Genomic DNA, 19,233 nt, shown 5'->3' with positions numbered 1-19,233 from the left:
CCACATGTTTCTAATGTATAAAATGTCTTTTTTTTTGTCCTTATACCCGACACAGTCCTGACCAATGAACTCCACTTCAACTGTTTATCTATTACTTTCAGCAAAGCACTTCAGCTGCTTATCCATTAATATTAGCTACATCACCATTCAGCCATTTCTTTGATAACTGTTTTAAGTTTTTTCATTAAATTCACTACTGATGTGATTTATTCATTCATTGCTTTGAGCTAACTATTTTAACTTTTTATGCACTGTGATCCACAACTGTTTCAACCTCTTTGCCTGCTCGTTAACTAGTTTTCACACACTGAAAATGCTGTGTTATAGTGTTATAGTTGACTTAATATGAGGATAGAAGTATATTTTTTTAATACAAAGTGCTGTTTCTTGAGCTACTCCACAATCTTTTCATGTACGTCAGAACAACTGCAGAATACCTACTGAGGTGCACAAGTTATCATTTGGCACAGTACTTGGTTGGGAGTGAGTGATCTAGCAAACTGGAACAAACAGTGAATGCTTAGTATACTCGCACATCACAAGGAAAGAAATATGGCTTACCTGGTATGGGGATGACTGGTATATTCTCATTGGCCACCACTCGTGGAGAGCTGCTCTCCTCCACATAGAAGTGAGCTGTCTGGAAAAATCTCCTACAGGGACACACACAGAAGTACAGTGAGATGCCGCAGTAAAGTCTATTACGGAGTCGTTATCCCATTGTTCTCAGATCCGGTCTGTCAACATCAGTATCTAAAAGTTGCATAAAATGACAAGGTAATGACAGAACACTGCTAATGAAAACCCCAGAGTAGTTGAGACACAGCTGATCGCATACAGAGCGTGCGGCTCCTGGAAACACAGTCTGAGCTGACTACAGGGAACAGGTAAACAACTCACAGTGACACACAGCGCACAGCCAAATTTAGCTCTTTGCTCCAACTGAACACAACTAATCCAAACACATATTCTCTCTTCAGGGCAACACACACTGCTTTCAAGAGGTCCCGGTCTGCTTTGAGGACAACAAAATCAACTTAAAAGGCGCACTTCCTGGAGAAAATGTGTGATTGCAGCCAGCGGCTGCGGCTCAAAGCAGACGTTTATATGAAAACTTGTACTGACAAAGCTGCGAAGAGATGATACTTTTGACGTTCCTGACTTCTCCATTGGCAATTCCTGCTGTTTCAAAAGCCAAACATTTTTCCACTCCCCTTCTTGGACAATCCCTTTCAAATTATACACAGTTCACAATCCAAAAGCTGAATTGCACAATTGTTTTAGGCCAAAATATTCCACATATCTTTCCCTGCAATTAGTACAATTCTTACTACGTCTTTTAAATAGAATAAATTAAAAAAATCTAATTCCTTACCTTTTAGAAAGCTGCTAAAAAACAGACTGTCTGTAAGTGAGGAATCTTTAAGGTCCTGAACACCTTGCACATCCTCTCCAGCTACCACCCCCTCGTCACAGACACACAATGTGTATACTAATGAATGCATATAAAAGACCCATGTTTCACCCCAGCGCCAGCATTTCCCAGGTTTAATCCTACCTGTACTTGATGCAGAGGAGGGAACAGATGCTTGTCATTCTTTAACAGAGATAGAGCAAACATAAAAAAGGCTTCACTGCATTTAAAAGACACATATGAGAGAGAGAGAGAGAGAGAGAGAGAGAGAGAGAGAGAGAGAGAGAGAGAGGAGGGTGAAAGGCAAAAAGGGAGGAGAACTCCCCCCTGGCTTGCGTCACAGCCTCCCAATCTAATGGCTCCCCGTGGGTGCAGATGTGGTGCGGCTAACTAACCGGCATAGTTGACACCTCCTCCTTGATTCTCTCCCGTGGTCTCAGAAAAATAGTTTGCTTTGGGGGAACAGAAACTGGGATGAAACAGGCTTTCTGAATGGATGTCAGTTGTTGTTTACAAAAAAAAGAGGCATCCTATTTAACACCAGCATCAGCAGCACTGAGTCGCTCACGCGAAATGAGATTTTCTTCTCAGTTGAACATCTGTGAGTTTTAAACAAACACCTCGAGCCTCCGAAGCTTCCATATGTGTACTGTAACACCAGCAATTAATTCCACCATAGACTGACTCAACCTCTGAATAAAAGCAAAAATGGCCAAGATTAAAATAAGACAAGACTTCAAAAGATGGTCCACTGATCACATATCCCTAAATAAACACAATCAATTCAATGGATTGCCATATTAAGTTGTTAATGACCAAAACATCTGTGAGCAGAGACACTCACTGGCTTTAATAGCTGCACTGTCACCAAGAGAGAGTACGTAGAGCAGGAAGAGTAAAGAGAGCGTGAATGGGTTGATTTCATCTTCCATCATGGTCCTTTCCCCAGGGGAAGCAGCCATTGTCTGTGAACTGTCAGAGTTGTCACAACAACAGCTGTGATGGCCATTTCTAATCTCAAAGCTGCCCCTGCTCTTCTACTCAAATACCTCAACTCTCAGCAATCCATCCACCAACTGAATCCGCTGCAGTCATCTTGCTTTCAGCTATCTGTTTTCTGAACACCTTTGGCTGATAACCAGGCTGTTTTTCATACTGTTACGCAGTAACAGTAAATTATCTGACACCACAGGCTGTCACAGTAAGGTATTGTTGGCCCCATAAAATGCAGTGATCTTACACTTAAAAGACATCCTAGGAAAAATAATTAATAAAATGCATTTAACACATTACATTTAACAATATTACCAAAAAAATATCTCATTTGAATAAACAAAATGCTACCCAAGTAGAAGCAGGCAGTAAGCATGCACGGGACCAGCTGAGGAAATGGTCCATAGTGCTATTTGTAACTCATTAACCATCCCACATGTGCTAGTGGCCTGGCCTGTGTAATTACTGGGGCCCCAAAAGCATGGCTGGAAATTAGCCCAGCAGATGAAGACACAGCTGGGACCCCTGCTGGCACAGCAGGGCCTTCAGGTCTCCTGACCCTCACCCAGGTGGGTGATGGGCCTGATGTACGGCGTGCAGGCCAGTCTCACCACCAGGCTGTTTAAGAGTGACACGCACACACATGCACATGTGTGCTTAAAATAAATAGAGAGAGGAGAGAGGGAAAAACTGTATGGATGGGGTCAGTGTGGGTGAGGGGTGGTATCAGTGAAACCCTGAACAAGATGAGGCATTAGCAGTAAAATATCCGCAGTGAGGTTCAGTGTGCTGAACTCACCTCCAGTAGACCATCACAATCAGCAGCATTATGAGGCAGAGCAGAGTGAGAGCCGACACCACCACCAAAGGGACGATCCACACCATCTTGGCCATCCCCCCGTGTGGGGTCCGGGTCACGTTGGACAACACGGTCCTATCTGGAACAAGATACGACCACATAAGCACATTCCCAAAATATTCGATCAACTTAAACCAACACATCTGTTATCTCTAAAGTGCAGATGTGTAGGATTTCTGCAATATTATGATAAAAATCAGCCAATTCTGGTAAAAATCTGTGCTGTCTATGTGTTGCTTGTAGCCCTTTATTCTGTTTCTGCAGACTTACACAGCCTTGTTAGTATGCAGTGCTGTCTGCCAAACCATCGCTTCTGATGCAACCACTGGGAGTCGCCAAAGTCAGAAATACTCTAATTCTCCACATAGGGGCTTTAACCCACACCGTTATATTTCTTATGCTGCACCTTTCTCCACATTTACTCTGTCATGCTCATAAACACATGTGACCGTTCTATCCATGACAGATTAAAACCCACACTGGTCCATCCTGAGCCTGGTCTAAGCTCAACATCTAGTTTAATAAATATAGTAAATCTATGGGCCTATCACAATTAAACACATACATTTACCTTTCCATGAAACACATATAAACTGAGACTGATCAAGTTAAAACCTAATGGCAATAGAAAATGGTAAAAAATCTGGCAAAAAAAATGTTCAAAATCACTCTTGTGAAGCAAACTCAGAGGAATTCCTCGAGGCAGAACCCCTATGGCAGACGGCTCACTTCTGCCTTCAGGCCTCTGTGTGGTGACATAAAAGCCTGGAGATTTATCTTTGTCTGAGATGGTAACCAGTGTAGTTACTGTCTTAAAACAAGTTATTTGTTACGCTAAACTGGCCGCCATAACTGTTGGTAGTGTTGACAGAATCCTGCTTTGGAGAGAAGCCTGGTCTTGGATGATAGCTGACGGCAGGAGAACAAACCTTTCTGAGAATTCAAATGGGATGACTCTGTTTGGGAAGGATGTTTAAACAGGAAGGCAAAAAAAACAATATTGTGTCATATCTGTGTGGGAGAGAGATCTGCTCACCAGTGTGCACGGAGAAAGGCCAGAGACTCTTCCCGTCACTGATCTTTGGAGACAGCGTGGAGCTCTGGGGAATCTGCATCTCTGCACTGTCATTACGCGGCTCCTGAGTGGAGACTGCGTTCACGTCTGTGGGGTTCTGCTCTACATCGACCACCTGGTCGTTGCCAGTGCTCCCAGGTACTGTGGTGCCTTTGACCGTCGGCTTCCCTTCTCCTTTCTCTTTGGCTGTGGATGTGGGGGTGGGGATTAAAGGCTCTTTGGCCACGGTGCTGTTCCCTTGCTTTTCCTCATTATCAGGTGCAGTCTTGTTCTTTGTCTTTTTCACATTCTCTTCCTCCTCCTGCTCTCCTTCTCCCTCCCCCTCCTCCTCTTCCTCCTCGGCTTTACCTGCAGCCTGTTTATTGTCAGACGAGGTGTCTGCGTCAGGGCCCGCCGCTGCCTTCTCAGTGCTGGACTTTGTAGGTGGGACGGATGCGCGGGTGGGGTTCTGCGTGGTTTGGGGAGCCTGTGTGGGCCCAACAGAACTTGGCAAAGAAGAGATAACCCCGCCACCTACGCCTAGGCCTGCCAACAAGGTGCTCGTCACCACTGATGCCACTGTGGCCTGGCTGCCACTCGACGAGGGGCCCATCCCTGTTGCCATGGAGACAATGGAGAAGTGGATGCCAGAGGATGTCCAAGTGGAGGAACCAGAGCTGATGGGAGCCATGTCTGCTGAGGACGCTGGAGAAATCGTGGGCTGAGGGAGACAGACAGAGACAAAGCCATTGTCCAACAGAACCGCGTGAACGTAACTCACATACAGAAAGAAAATTGCAGCGCCATCTTCTGGTCAACTCACCATCCCAGTCTTCACAATACGAGACCCTTCAAATATTCTTGTTGTATTTGCTGAAAAACAAAATTGCACGAGTGCATTCAGTGAAAAAATCCATTTCATGTGTCTGACATGGAAAATGATTCTGGAGGGTTCTGACCAGGTACCTCTGAACAGCAGCGTTTGACTGAAATCACTGCGCAGGTCATGCTGACATACCGCCTGCACTCTGAACAGGTACAGGACATCAGGGGACACATTGGTGATGACTGCTTTCTGCAAGAGAACAGATGCATACACGAACAAGCTTAAGACCACCTGCAAACACACTGCACATAATGTCCGAATGTGTGGATGAAAATACATTTAAATCTGCAGATCCTGCTCATTCATACTGCCTAAAATGAAAATAGACTACCCTAAGCCACCGTTCTGTCAACAGTCTATGACCCACAGGTTCAATGTAGTTTAAAAACCTCCATTCCTGTGTAATTTAATTGTGTTGTGCAGTTTGCAAATGTCTTAACTTATATTAAAATGGCCCTCACACTTGATGGGTGATTGCCTCTGGTATTGAAGAGCTAGTCTTTCTCTAAAATAATTCAGATAAAAAGGTATTCAGAAATAGAAACTGAAAATTGAAATGGAAATGAAGTGGGCAAAATAAAAAAGACTGACAGCAGAGAGAGAGGTGAAGAGAATACTGTCAGCAAAGTGACTGATGGACTCCAGTAATGGAGTGTAACTACACAGAGCAGCTTGTGGACACGTTCGGTGTTCTTTCAGTCAGCCACTTGAATTAAATGTATGAAGACAACACAACTGTACAAAGCTTTTCACAGATCATAAAGATATTATGCAAAAACAACAAAAGAAATAATTCATATTAATGTATTCTTTGAAAAACAGTCGATTGAATTATTGTTAAAGACAGCAAGTGGCCTCACGCAACCCCATAAATCAACACCTGGTCAAATCCAGGGTTTATGAAATCATCTTCCAACATATTGGACGCCTCTTAAGCAAGTCATACAACAGTATGGGGATAACAGAAAATGCTCTACCTTCTTGAGTCTTGTTTCAAGAGCAAAGAACTTATAAAAGGAAGACTAGGATGTAGAGACATGACGGCTCTGCCAGATGACCTCGGGGAGTGGTGCGGCTGATAGGAAGTTAAAAGGTCAGTTAAGGCGCGGGGGGATGCTGAAAGTAGCAGGTAAGCAGCGTGGGGAGACTGAAATTGCGGCGAAATGCTTTCTATATTTATCATCAGACAGAGGTGTTTGTGAACACACTGCGAGTGAGACATGGAGCTAAACGAGCTGCAATAATCCAATCCATGAATAATCTACAGGAGACGAAATGACCGTTTTTTCATATTTAGCTGAAGATAGTTTTATTTGTGAGGCAGTGCTTGACTGCGAGAAGCCTGATTGCATATTCATTTCAACCTGCTTATCTAGTCTGCAACCTTCAGTAACTAGTTTGTAAGTTGAAGATCCCCTCCAGGCTTTTTTTAATACACAAAGATAAGACCGCATGGAATAATAATTTGTGTCTGATATGTTTTTTCCTCCAAAATAATTCAATTACCTGCAAAAAAAAGGAGTTAAAATTCAATCTATGCTCAAATATTGTTCATTTCAGAAGTTTAATAGCTTCACATGCTCATTCGCTGAAAGGCACAGCGTTCGTGCGGTGGAGGCTTCAAGTTCTCACATCACACCAAGTTGCATTGTGGACCGTGAATTGCTTCTAAACTAGCTACGATGTCGCAAAATCATCTTGCGGATTGTGAATAAGAACAATGTGAAAACAGACTTTTAGTCTCAAACTCTGCACATACATTAGTCTGCACAGTGAAGGTTAAACATTCCAGTGAAGAAGAAACACATTACTGGGGGCCATTAGCTAATGCATTAGCTGGCCTCTAAGCATTAGAGGGAAGGGAGGATGCAATATGTGTAAAGGTTTACACCATTCCCTTTAGATCCCATCCCCTCTGTGCAGCTGCTCCATTAAACAAGTAGAAGTAGCTCATGAAGGAACTTGCATGATCCCTCACCAGCTTCCCACCCATGACAATGACAACTGTGCTTACTGGAACGCATGACCGAGCTGGAGGTGCCGCTGCCACCAGGGACCTGATCCCAGGTCTCTGAACTGTTGGGTGTGTGTTTTGCCCCTGAACTGTTTATATCTAAAGAGGCAGTCATGCAGACTGTCAAGACAGCTGGGGGTTGGTGGGCTTTAAAGAGATGCACAGCTGGGTGTTGGATTCCCACAAACGGAAGGGTATGTGACCAGGGAGAAGAATATATAGTGTGAAAAAGAACAGGCCTGTGGGTGTAACCTCCTGCAGGGGGAGGATATATTTCTGTGGAGACAGTGAATGCTCTGTTTGAGAGACACAGTGAAACTGAAGTGGTAACTCAATGCTTTAGGCGCACGGGCAGAGTTGTATGATCACTGGTGTCAAAAACTTCACTGAGATCTAAAGGACTACACTTGCACAGTTGCCTGCACTGGTTACTAAAAGCAGACAGTTTGTGTTCAAAGAGCTGCCTCACTGCCTGAAAACAGGCTGGGGTTTTTTTTGGTTAGTTTTTTAAATTGTTCAAATAAAAAAAAAATCATGTCATTTGTACTATATTGCTTTTTTCTGAATGGCTTTTTTTTTTTTGCTATAAATTATTGTCTGCTGTCTCGTTGAGCCTATAATTTACTGACTAAAAGAAAAGAAAACAGAAAAAACCACAGGTGCACTTGTCAACACATTATGTATGTATCAGTTAGACTCGTCAGTGTGTGTGACAGTCCTGTGTGTCTATTCTTAGACAGGTGAGTGACAGGGGAGTGTCTGGGTCCTCATATCAACCAGCAACCATACGCACAGTTCATCACAGCCTGTCACCTCCTCCATACACTGTCACTGATCCTGCCAGATACGGAGGCTCTGCAAACTGTTTAACCCACATTCATGTTGAAAAAGGCATTTAGAAAAGAAGAAAAAAGAAAAGAAACGTGAACTGCTCTGGCCTGGTGTGAGCTGCTGTTAGTGTCAGCTGATGATAGTACTCACCATGCTCTGGTCCCCAGTCTTGGTGAAGGTCTTTTCGTCAGCCACGTCACGTTTCACCCAGCTGTAGGACACCATGTAACTGGTGATGGGCGGGTGGTAGACGGTCAGGGGGCGTTCCCAGCTCACCATCAACGCTGTCTGGTTCAGTGGCTGGATCTTCATGCTCACTGGGGCACTACTACACACTGAAAGACCAGAAAGAAGAGCTGGGTAAGACAAAGGAGCAGCATGGAAAGAAAGACGACTGCTGCGACCTCGATTCCAAAAAAGCTGGGGCACTGTGGAAACAAATAAAAACAGAATGCAATCAAATGCAAATGAGCTGTGTTTACTGACAAAGCGTTCCTGAGCCAGTGTAATAATATCCTTTATACAATCATGTGTTCACAAAGTGGTGAAGCTCGCTCTATCCTTGCTTGTGAACGACTGAGCCTTTCCAGGATGTCCCTTTCATACCCAATCATGATACTCTCACCTGTTACCAATGAACCTGTTTACCTGTGGAATGATCCAAACAGGTGTTTTTGGAGCATTCCACATCTTTCCCAGTTTTTTGCTGTTCCTGTCCCAACTTGTTTGAAATGTGCTGCTGCATTAAATTCAGAATAAGCAGATATTTACAAAAAAATCAACGAATGAGGTAAAAACGTTCAATATATTATCTTTATGTTGTTTTCAGTTGAATATATTTCAAAAAGATCGAGAAAGTTACCACATTCTGATGTACATTTTGAGGTTTACACAGTGTCCCAGGTTTTTGGGAATCATTGTAAGAAACAAACAGTGTCACTCTTTCACTGTCTGCATGCTGCTGAGTGAAAATGAAATGAAAGCCTGTGGTTGGGAAGACTGCTTGACCACATGTATTTGTGTCTGTTGATGTGCGTGGGCAGAATGCAGGTTGCCTTTTAAAAGCCTATTATTACTACTGTCTGCTGCTGACTTGACTCAAAGCCATTTCGACTTGAGAGACTTCTAAAGGTGCAAGATAATACAGTAACTCAATAACAAAATCCCTCCTGGAGGCTTGACTGGGGTCAGAGACAACGCCTCAGGTGTCCGTGCAGATTGTCAATCTGGACGCTTGTGTCTTTCACGCTGCAACACTGCAGGAGAGGCAGAATAGCAAACAACTGAGGGTAGTGCTGAACATGTGGGACAGATAATACTGCAGCTTCCTGTCCATACGTAATCTGCAAGTTCCTGTATGTGCTACATAGAACAGGGTGCATGAGGAGGATGGAAAGAAAATTCCACGTCGACCTCAAGGTGGCAGTGTAGGCTGCAGCATGGATATTTACACAGGGATCTGTCAGTGAGAGTAAGGCACAATCTGGACATGCTTCTCAACACATCAGGGCAACAGCAATCAGGAACTGATTATGTGCACACAGGGTTTCTGTCAAATTGAAATTGTCACCACAGTTTTCTCCATTTACACAGTGAAGCAATGGTGCAAATTAAGCACCATGATATGTGAAAGCGAGACAGGGTGGAAGCAAATCATTCAGAGGGGCACGGGGGAGAAAAAACAATAGCAGAATATCTTGGGGGTGTTGATGAGGTGTGACAGGTGTGAAATGTATTATAACCCGTCAGATGTCCGTTGTCAACCTCAGTAGCTCAGCAGCAGTCATTTTAACAGCTGCTGAAGACATCATCGTGGTTTCACTGTATGCATCACTCCTGACATGACAGCCATCCTTCTCACCGCTAACACTGGTGCACTAGCAACACCCAACCCAACAGCAGGTGGAGATCTATGAGATACGTATCTTATCAACACATGTTTTGCACCTTGCGATACAACAGTGCTGTGATTCTTAGATTTTCTCTGTATTAATGAGAAACTCCATTGATCCAAGGCAGTCGTTCATTTTATGAAAACATTTTAACATAATGGCAGATAAGCAGGAAAATTAATTAGTGCTCCTCTAAATCTGTTCACAATTTAAATGCAAAAGACACTTTCTGACTTCATCTCAGGTTCAATTCAAAAGTGAAATCCTCAGCAGAGAATGAACACAATGGTGAATAGAACCTAATGTTTCACCACTGGCAGTATTACTTAACATGCTAGTGACTCTCTACAAAATCCTATTATTTTTCTGTGAATACATACACTGTAACCTCCCAAAATAAGCCTCATAGTGGTTTCACCTCAGTCTGCAATACCACTCAGAGCAGAACATGAATCTTTCTCCTGGCAGCTTCTACCATAAAGGGGATGAATTGACTGTTGTCAACAAACAGCAGTTCCACTGCTTCACTCCTCTCAAGGCTGTACACTATGTTTGAAAGAGGCTGTGTGCAGACATTGGAATGATGGGGAAAAACAACAATTTAATTGAAAACACAAAGATTGACTGATTTTAACATTGATATCTGCCAGGAAATTCAAGCTATGCACGCCATCTGAAGGATAAACGCCACCATACTAAGTTACTGTGTGATACTATTGTATGAATGTCTTGTGCTTCTTCTTACAGCTCCCACCTCAGTCTGAACACTGGTTAACAGCATCAGAGTGTCTGACTCTTTTCATAATGTCGCCTTCATTTCAGTAATCGACTGAGAGTTTAAGTTATTTTTCCAGCAAAAATGCCAAACACTGGTTGGTTTAAGGCTCTGCTATGTGAGGATTTGCTATGTTTCTCTGTTTTATAACACTGTATATTCAATAGATTTTAGTTTTGTACTGTAAGGTGGACAAAACAAACATGTTCAAGGCATCTACTTGAGCTCTGGAAACTGTGCTGCGCATTTTTCACTATTTTGTAACAATGAACTAATGAAGGAAAACTAATCAACAGAGTGATTAACAGCATAAATAAAGTTAGTTGCAGCTCTATGGAGGATATCATCTTGAGCCAGTCAAATTCTAAATAAAGGTATGCTAAATCTGAGAAAAAGGCTTGCATGCACAGGGTGAAACAGCATTTTTTTTAACACATGCAGATATTTATCATCTTTATCTAGTGTGAGCATAAACACAAACTGCCCTATATATCTTGGCATCATTACTGGACAAATAATGAATCCGCACCGCACAAACAAATCTGCAACCTGTGTTGTGCATCAGAAAAGGTTAGTTATGCATCTCACTGATGGAATATTTAGTCAAGGTTTGGCTCTGGCTCTCACAACATTTACAAGCAAAGCCACCATTTACGGTGCACAGGTAAAATATCCCTGCCTCACACAACCTTGACAGATGTCACCCCGGAAGATAGGACTGACAGACCCCAGTGCCTCCCATTAAGTATGGATTCTTAGATTTTACCACGGTGAAACAGAAATGTGAGAGACGCAAAGAGGAAACAAGCACGAGGGAGGGGAAGGTGGAAAAAAAATTGAGACACTGGTCCATATTCATTCTGCCTACTGACATTTCACAAAAGCAATTTCACAACTTAATTTGTATGGGTCTATTTTAGCTGTGCCACATATTAATGATGATTGCTGATCGGCCTTGTTAGAGTGCTCCAACTTCATCACAAGCATTCCCAATCAATTCTCCCTGCCAGACACCAACAACACCACTTTAAGGCACAGCAGCCTTTCTCATTAGTCTCCATAGTTCCTGTACTGCTCTGTTAAAGCAAGCGATGCAAGATGCACACATAAAAGGAAGGCAAACAAAAATACTCTAATCAAGGCCCGCATGAGGTCTATGCTTTGTATTAATGTTCTTTGATATAAGATGAGTTGTAACAATGAGACAAGGACATGTGCTCCATAACTTTATCCAAAAATCTCCTGAAATTTTAATCAGTGCCTATTATTCAGATTGTGCTCTGTCAGTAATTTTGCTCTACTAAAAAGAAAAGAATTACCTTCTTTGGTCCTATTATGTTTACTGACCCACTGATTTAAGCTGGGTCCAATGAATGGGCCTCCATGCAGAGCGGCTAGATGAGCTTCCAGAAGGAAAATAGTGCTGAAAAAACTGAGGAGTGGTATGGAAGATAAGATGTGATCAGAACTTACACATCATGGACATCGCAGATTCACATGGGGCTAAGAGCACACTTACTTACTTGTAGAATATTTTAGGATACTTGGAGGTCTTGTGGGGACACTAAGCCCATTTAAATGCAACAGAATACAACACGATATTTCCAACAGTGTGGCTATCGCAGGATGGGGGCCAATGTGGAACCCAACAGAGCATTTTGCTAAACCTTCCCCTGAACAGTGATTGTCCAATTATAGCTGAGGCCCGCCGCTTGTCACACTCTCTTGTTTTCTCCACATGCTGAAGTGGTGTGCATGGGAATCTAGTAAGAGTCATTCTTGGCATTTAAAGAGTCTGAACGGTGATGTCTGTTTTCAGCCTGTCCAAAACCAAAAACACAACATGAACAGAAGTTTGAGGAATGGATAAAACGTGGGCGGATCTGCAATAAAGTAAGATGCAATCACTCGTATGTCCAGCTAACTAGCTTAGTGCCTACAGTAGTAACCTAGTGTTACTTCAAAAGCTATCATTTTTTTCCTCATCTTACTACACTAGGACTACTAGCTCTATGCTGTTTCTTTATTTCAATGTCTTATACACAGGTCACCAACTGGGGAGGGTGTAGGTGTAGGATGTGCATAGCCATCAAGTGCATATGTAAGACCCCATTAAAGGTTCTCTTTATTTGCATAACACACTTCATACAAGAACTGCCGCTGAAAGAGCTTCACAAGAAAGAAATAACACGCACCAAGTGAGTGCTTTACATAGAAAAGACAGGATGGACATAAAAACAGCCAAAAAATGAATGGAAAATAAGATTGAGAATAAAACCCACTTGGTAATGATGAAATAAAAATAAAGGCGATGGATAAAAGCACGGAATAAAATGAAAAAAATGAAGGTAAAAATAGCATAGAATGAGGACGAGAAAAAAATAAGGACAAAGCATCAAATCACAGCATAAAATAATAAAATGCAGGTAAAAAATAGATTACATAGAATGCGTCAAATCAAGTAAAGTACAGTTTGAAAGAGATGCAGCAGCGTAGGCGCGAGGCAAAGATTTCAGACCTGTATCAGGAAGTCACAGCTAGTTAGTTAAATGCTAAAGTGAAGAGATTAGTGAGTCGTGTGTCCCAGAGCTTTGGGGCGTGATGGACAAAGGCTGCATTCCCAATGTTCTTTCGACTGCTGTTACAAACCTCCAGAAGACCAGCAGCAGATGATCACAGTGTTTTTGAAGGCAAATAACAAACGAGGGAGTTGGCGATGTAGCTTGGTCCTATCATTTCTGAATGTTACACGAAGCCGGTGCAGAGCAGCTAAAACTGGACTGATGTGCTCTCTCCTCTTGATTCTGGTTAATAGCCGAGCCGCAGAGTTTTCAATGAGCTGAAGTCTCTGTGTTTTTTTTCGGGGTGCCGGTAAATAATGCATTAAAGTAATCGAGTCGGCATGAATCCGTTTTTCAGCATCTTTTTGAGTTCGAGATGGTCGTACTTTAGCTGTTTCCGAGGTGGAAAAATGAAGTTTTAGTCACCTTGCTGATGCAGGACTTGAGGCTTAGATCTACGATAACACCAAGACTTGTAAGGCTACTTTTGTCTGCCTTTATCTGAAATCATGGACCCATTGGTTAAAACAACTACTAAGAATTCTAAGTGGTAAAACAGCCTCTGTTACATTGTAAACTGTGGGGCTGTCACGAAAAATCTGAGGCTTCATTCATGATGTTGACATTTTAATTGTAAAGCAACATTCAGATGCACATTGCAGGGCTTTGCAGAGTGCAGTGTGGGGAGGACCGGGTGGAACGCAGGGACAGTCGCCGGCAGACAGCTGCTGAGAGGCAGGAGCTCTGTAGGGGAGAGCTGGGGGCAGAGCGGAGCTTCTGGAAGAATAAACACCCGGAGTCACGCCGGATTCTGCTCTGAACCGAAGCTGTTTACCGGCGGGAGGAGAGCTCAGAGTTTATTTTTTTTTACTTTTGGGATTAAAAAGTGGATTTATCTTTACTTCAGCCTGTCTGCCGCAGTGAGCCGCGGATGTGCCGACCTGTACTGTAATTAGTCTCTCTTCGTTGACTGCTTACTGGAGGGGAAATGTACTTTACTTCATGAATGTACAGAGAGGAGAGAGGAAAAAAAAGACTGGAAAGAACTGAGAAAAACAGAGTGTGGTGAGTTCTGAGTTCAGTCAGAGGCTGAACTGAAAACAAACACACACAGACAAACACCCTCGCTGCCTGCCATTGCGTGCTAGCTTACGGCTCATGTCCAGTATTCTGGCTGTTTGGGGAGAACAAACATAAATGATCCTGCGGTTAAATTCACACGAGAAACATGAAAATTCATTTTTGTTTCTTTGGGGAGGGTATGTGTATGTGTGTGTGTGTGTGTGTGTGTGTGTGTGTGTGTGTGTGTGTGTGTGTGTGTGTGTGTGTGTAGAGGGGGTTGATGATGTCCTAAAATATGACATTCGCAGCTTCGGTCAAAAACCTTAATAGAAGCTTTGCGAGTAAAAAACTGACATTCAGCACAGCCCTTGCAAACTGCATATGTGCTGGCGAGAACAGCTTGACAGGCAGAACAGTGACTAAGGGGTCGGGGTTTAGTTAACATTCAGACAAATATTGGAGGTTTGTACAAGCAAACTTGCAGAAAATAATCGGGTGGACATGGCTTGTGTCCCAGCCTTGGGTAAGATTTTGGGATGTGACACTTGCTGATCCCTGATGTAACCTTGGCCTACACACAGTGTACATTATGTAATACTAATCCACACTTAACTGTAATATCAGTGACCATGTGCCAAGTTTAGAGCAGATTCTGACTATTCCAAGTAATTCAGGCATCAGTTCAGAGGAACTGATAATATAGTGAGTAATGATAATAAGTACATGACTGTAATTAGAGGAGATCTTTGGGTTAAACCAGCGGTGCTGTAGTGAGTTTGACAATGCAGAAAAGAAACTTTACCTCTCGAAGCCTCTGTGCCATGAGGGCTTCCCATGATTTCAGTTAAATCTTTTTGCCACGCGTCTTTCACAGCCGACTTAAAGACTTTCCTGTTGTCCAGGTCCTGCAGGGGCCGGAAGTTGTTCCTCAGGTACTCGACAGACTTGACATGGTCCTGTTGCTCTGTTGTAAAGATGGAGTAAAAGGCCTCCAGCTGCAGGGAAAGAGAGAGAGAATAGCCACTGAAGCAAATTTAAGTGCTTTTGTTACTATGTGCATGTGTTTGAATATGTGTGGGCTGAATATATCACGCAGGACTGCATTTGTAGCCACTTGCCAGCAGCTGACTGTTCACAAACGGAGCACAGTATTTGCAAGAAACATTCACACCACAGGTACCGGCAGGCACGGACCTCAATCATCATCCTGGCTACCTACCGGGCTGTAACTTCTCAATGGGGCAAATTTGTGGCCATTGATTGCCATGAATGATCTCCTGCCGCGTACTGTAATGACTACACATTACAGATACTGTGGAATCAATGTGTCCTGTGCGTGCTTGGAGAAATGAATTACAGGTTCATAAAAGACTATCTGTGAGTGTCACAAACATTGTGGCCGTGGTCAATATTCTTGCGGCAAAAGTCATCTCTGAACAAAAGATTTGTACTCCTGAAAGTTGATAGAAATTCCACTGAGCCCTGCAAATTTCTACAGCACAGAACGCTCCAGGGCATATGCAGCTGGGTAACCCAAGAATTGTATGTATAAAAGATGCAGCAAAGGACTGTGTATGGGATCAGCAAAAAGCACAGGGCATGATTTGGCATACATTACCTCTCAAAATCATAAACGGTGAAAACAGTTGGAGGTAAGCTGTTGTAAAGCACAGAGGTGGGTGCTTTAAAATGCACTTTCCATTAAACTTGCTAAACCATTACTGCAATAATTTATATTAATGGACATTTAAATTAATGAACATTTCTGCACTTGAATAACTTTAACATTATGATAACCAGTTTCCATGTGCAGCAGCATTCTATTTAAGACCCTATAGTCACCGTCTCAGACAAACACGACGATATATGCATAGGAGCTGTCGAACGCGGCCGTTCAAGATGCTAGTAATTGGCTTCCCCTTCCTGCTTAATCATCCACTATATAGGCAGTTATGGTTTCATATGCAGGGGAGTTGAGGAGGAACGAAGGAAAAGGGAAGAGAGAGCAGAGGTAGATGAGGGGAAAAATTGCTTGTGCCTCAACACCGTGGGGCAGCAAGTGATCCACTGACTGTGTGCAAATGGGATCTGACTGTGTGTGGAGAATATAGCTGTCTGGCCGTGTGTGTGTGTGCGCGTGGACTTAACGCACCTGTGAGTGGGACAGATACACAGGCCTGGAGAAGATGATCCACTCCACTACCTTGCTGCAAGGTGGCGTGGTCAGAGAGCCGGTGTATCGGTAATAACTGTCCACCGACGATGGCAGCAGGTCCCTCAGGATGAACGACCTGAGGTTGGTCTCCTTTTCTGGGTAAAGCACGGGATCAATACTTGTCAATACACAGAAAGGAAAAGCAGGAGCGTTCAGTACAGGCACAAAAATATCATATCTTTCACCCTTCAATGCTTTGCTAAAAACCCTGCATATCTTGAGTCACATTTACACCAACATTTACAAGGTTGTTTCATTTCACTGTCCCTGTGGCATTTTTACTGCTTCCCTGAAACCTCCACTCGCCGAATGATGGTGACAGCAGTTAAAAGCCTCAGCACTTGTTATCACTCCGGCCAGATCTCTGTACTCAGATGGGCTGAGAGAGGACCAAAGGGAGAGGAGTCAGATAAAATGGCCTGCTCTGACAGCTGATCTGTGGCTAGGTGGTAGCCCGCTCTGCTTGGTGTAACAACTGTGGCATGGGCCGCGGGGATTAAGGCAGATCAAAATGATAACCAGATCTGTTCTACCCCGCGCGATCAGAACCAGGCAAGGCCGTGTATCAAAAAAAAAACCCCAACAAAACAAACAAACAAACATGCAGGAATCAGCTTGTGATCCAGAGGAAGATCCCTTTATCTCCTGCAAATACGCTGTGTGGGCTATGCAGTGGGGCTCGTTTTTTTTTCCATGAATTATGACGTGAAAAACCCAAATAAAGCTGAATTTATGTCAAATCCAATCTCTCACAGCTCATGACCTTATCTAAAAATAAAAAAAACAGAGGTTTGGGGTGATAGGACTGATAGGACTACTGAGGCACTGGAAGCCTCGCCCCCATGCCTCATCAGTACTCAGAGTCAAATTCAGTATTCACAGCCTTTCTTCTCCCCGTCTTCAGACAGCGTACGTGCCCTATCGCTCCTGGGCCGCCGAGATGCTGATGGATGGATGACTGTGGGATAACGAGCTAGTGGAAAACCAACCACCCTAACGGGGAAGGAGGCGAGAAGCATTTAGCAGCCAGCAGGAAGAGAGTCCAAAAACCACCACACCCACACAGAGCTCTCTTTCAACTGGGAGATGAGAGATACTGTGGTGTTAGCACGAACATCTGTGTCGCTGCACAGCACGTAGTTCAGCCACTTTCGGAGACTGATGGAGATTTGGAAAATAATCTAGTATAACCAAAGGTTTTTCTGCAACATGCCGTTATTAAGGTTACATAACAAAAGAAAAGTGGAGTGTAAATACCTCTGCGAAATGAGAACCTCAAGTAAAATGGCCTCCCAGCTGAAAACCAACCCCCCTAAAAAGGCTATTTTCTTTATTGCAATTACTTCAATGAAATTTCAAGTGTAGAAATTTCACAGAACAAAATGACCCATTTTCTGATTCTGAGGCCAATTCACACGAATCTCTCGTGGTCTGTAACTGAGCGTTTTCCCCCGCGTCTTTTCCCGACAAGTCGGAAAGTTGCTTAAGTTTCTCTTTCCCCCTTAAAACTCAACACAAACAGTCACAACCTCACCAGTGCACGTTGCACAAAATCAAACATCCATCTCCATTAAGTACAGGGAGCGAAATTACAATTAGTAACGACCCAATGAAGCCAAGCACCAGGAAACCAGCATGGGTGCAGCGCAATTCACCGTGCCTCTATACCTCCTCATCCATTTACATGTCCTTGTCAGTATATGCTTAGGCTCACATAAAGACTGTCAGCGGCAGGTTGTAAAACAAGCCATACGTGCCTGTGTAAACAGAGCAGCTGTGTCCCCAGATGCAATACAGGATTATACAGTCATGCTAAAACATCTGCTTATGACCTGCGTTAGTCATGCATGCAGTTAAGCCAGCGCATCGGTATTCATTTAAGACAATATGCCATGACGAACTGTGCCATGGCATACAACACAAGACATTAACAATTTAACTGTGAGTATGAGCCTTTGCAGAGAGCTGCAATCCCCACGAGCCTATACATGTATGTCTGAGTTGGAATAAAACAAGAGTGTTGTCTAATTGAGGCTCAGATGTAATTAATAGTTCTTTCTCCGTGCGCCGAGGTCCTTGGAGGTACAGTGGAGCTACACTACCAAAAGAGAGGCGGTATCTTGCAAATTTCGCCTCCTTTTGAAGTTAAACTCTGCTCATATCTTGTGTTTAGACTCTAATTTGGGGTTTAAAAAAAAAAAAACGAAGCCCAATGCTTAAGCAACTGCGAGCGAGAGCATCAATCTTTGTTCTGTGGAGGATGGGAGGAGCACAGTGACTGCACCATCGTGAGAGCTTTACCTCCAGGACCAACCAAAACATGAACAACAGCAATCCCGGAGAGATTTTGTAAGGGATAATTGCTTTTTGGATATCCCACGTGAACTCAATTCCCACAGTGCAGCTTTATGTGGTGGAGATTTTGAACAAAGAACTCAGCACATACATAATACAAGATTGTTCAGAATGAAGCAGAGTTTGTAATGGGGTTACTTCCCTATTACTTACCATGATGCACGACTCCTTTCAATCCCTGGATGATGGGGTCCACAGCAGGATTGTCTTTTTGCCCCAGCTGCAGGAAATGTCCAGAGACAGAGGATTACAAAAGGATTACAAGACTGGAATTATAATCTAACTTAATGACTAAAGACGATCAATGGGAATGAAAATCAGG

The 19,233-nt window shown here is 43.3% G+C and overlaps 1 protein-coding gene across 2 annotated transcripts in view; it reads right to left on the bottom strand.

Annotated features, from left to right (window-relative positions):
• ca16b (carbonic anhydrase XVI b) overlaps positions 1-19,233 on the bottom strand; it is a 98,805-nt gene that overhangs the window by 11,487 nt on the left and 68,085 nt on the right. For both annotated transcript variants that reach the window (XM_070958747.1, XM_070958748.1), the window contains exons 6-14: positions 19,065-19,131; positions 16,494-16,651; positions 15,144-15,336; positions 8,202-8,386; positions 5,287-5,395; positions 5,144-5,193; positions 4,303-5,041; positions 3,207-3,345; positions 562-653 (exon numbers count right to left, since the gene is read on the bottom strand). In XM_070958747.1, coding sequence (XP_070814848.1) covers positions 562-653; positions 3,207-3,345; positions 4,303-5,041; positions 5,144-5,193; positions 5,287-5,395; positions 8,202-8,386; positions 15,144-15,336; positions 16,494-16,651; positions 19,065-19,131 — 1,732 coding nt within the window. The remainder of the gene's footprint in view (positions 1-561; positions 654-3,206; positions 3,346-4,302; positions 5,042-5,143; positions 5,194-5,286; positions 5,396-8,201; positions 8,387-15,143; positions 15,337-16,493; positions 16,652-19,064; positions 19,132-19,233) is intronic.

The sequence above is a fragment of the Chaetodon trifascialis genome, chromosome 3 (genome assembly GCF_039877785.1).
Source record: "Chaetodon trifascialis isolate fChaTrf1 chromosome 3, fChaTrf1.hap1, whole genome shotgun sequence".
NCBI classification, from domain to species: Eukaryota; Metazoa; Chordata; class Actinopteri; order Chaetodontiformes; family Chaetodontidae; genus Chaetodon; species Chaetodon trifascialis.
Note: the sequence above shows the minus strand (reverse complement) of the source record. Positions and strands in the feature narration are given on the sequence as shown.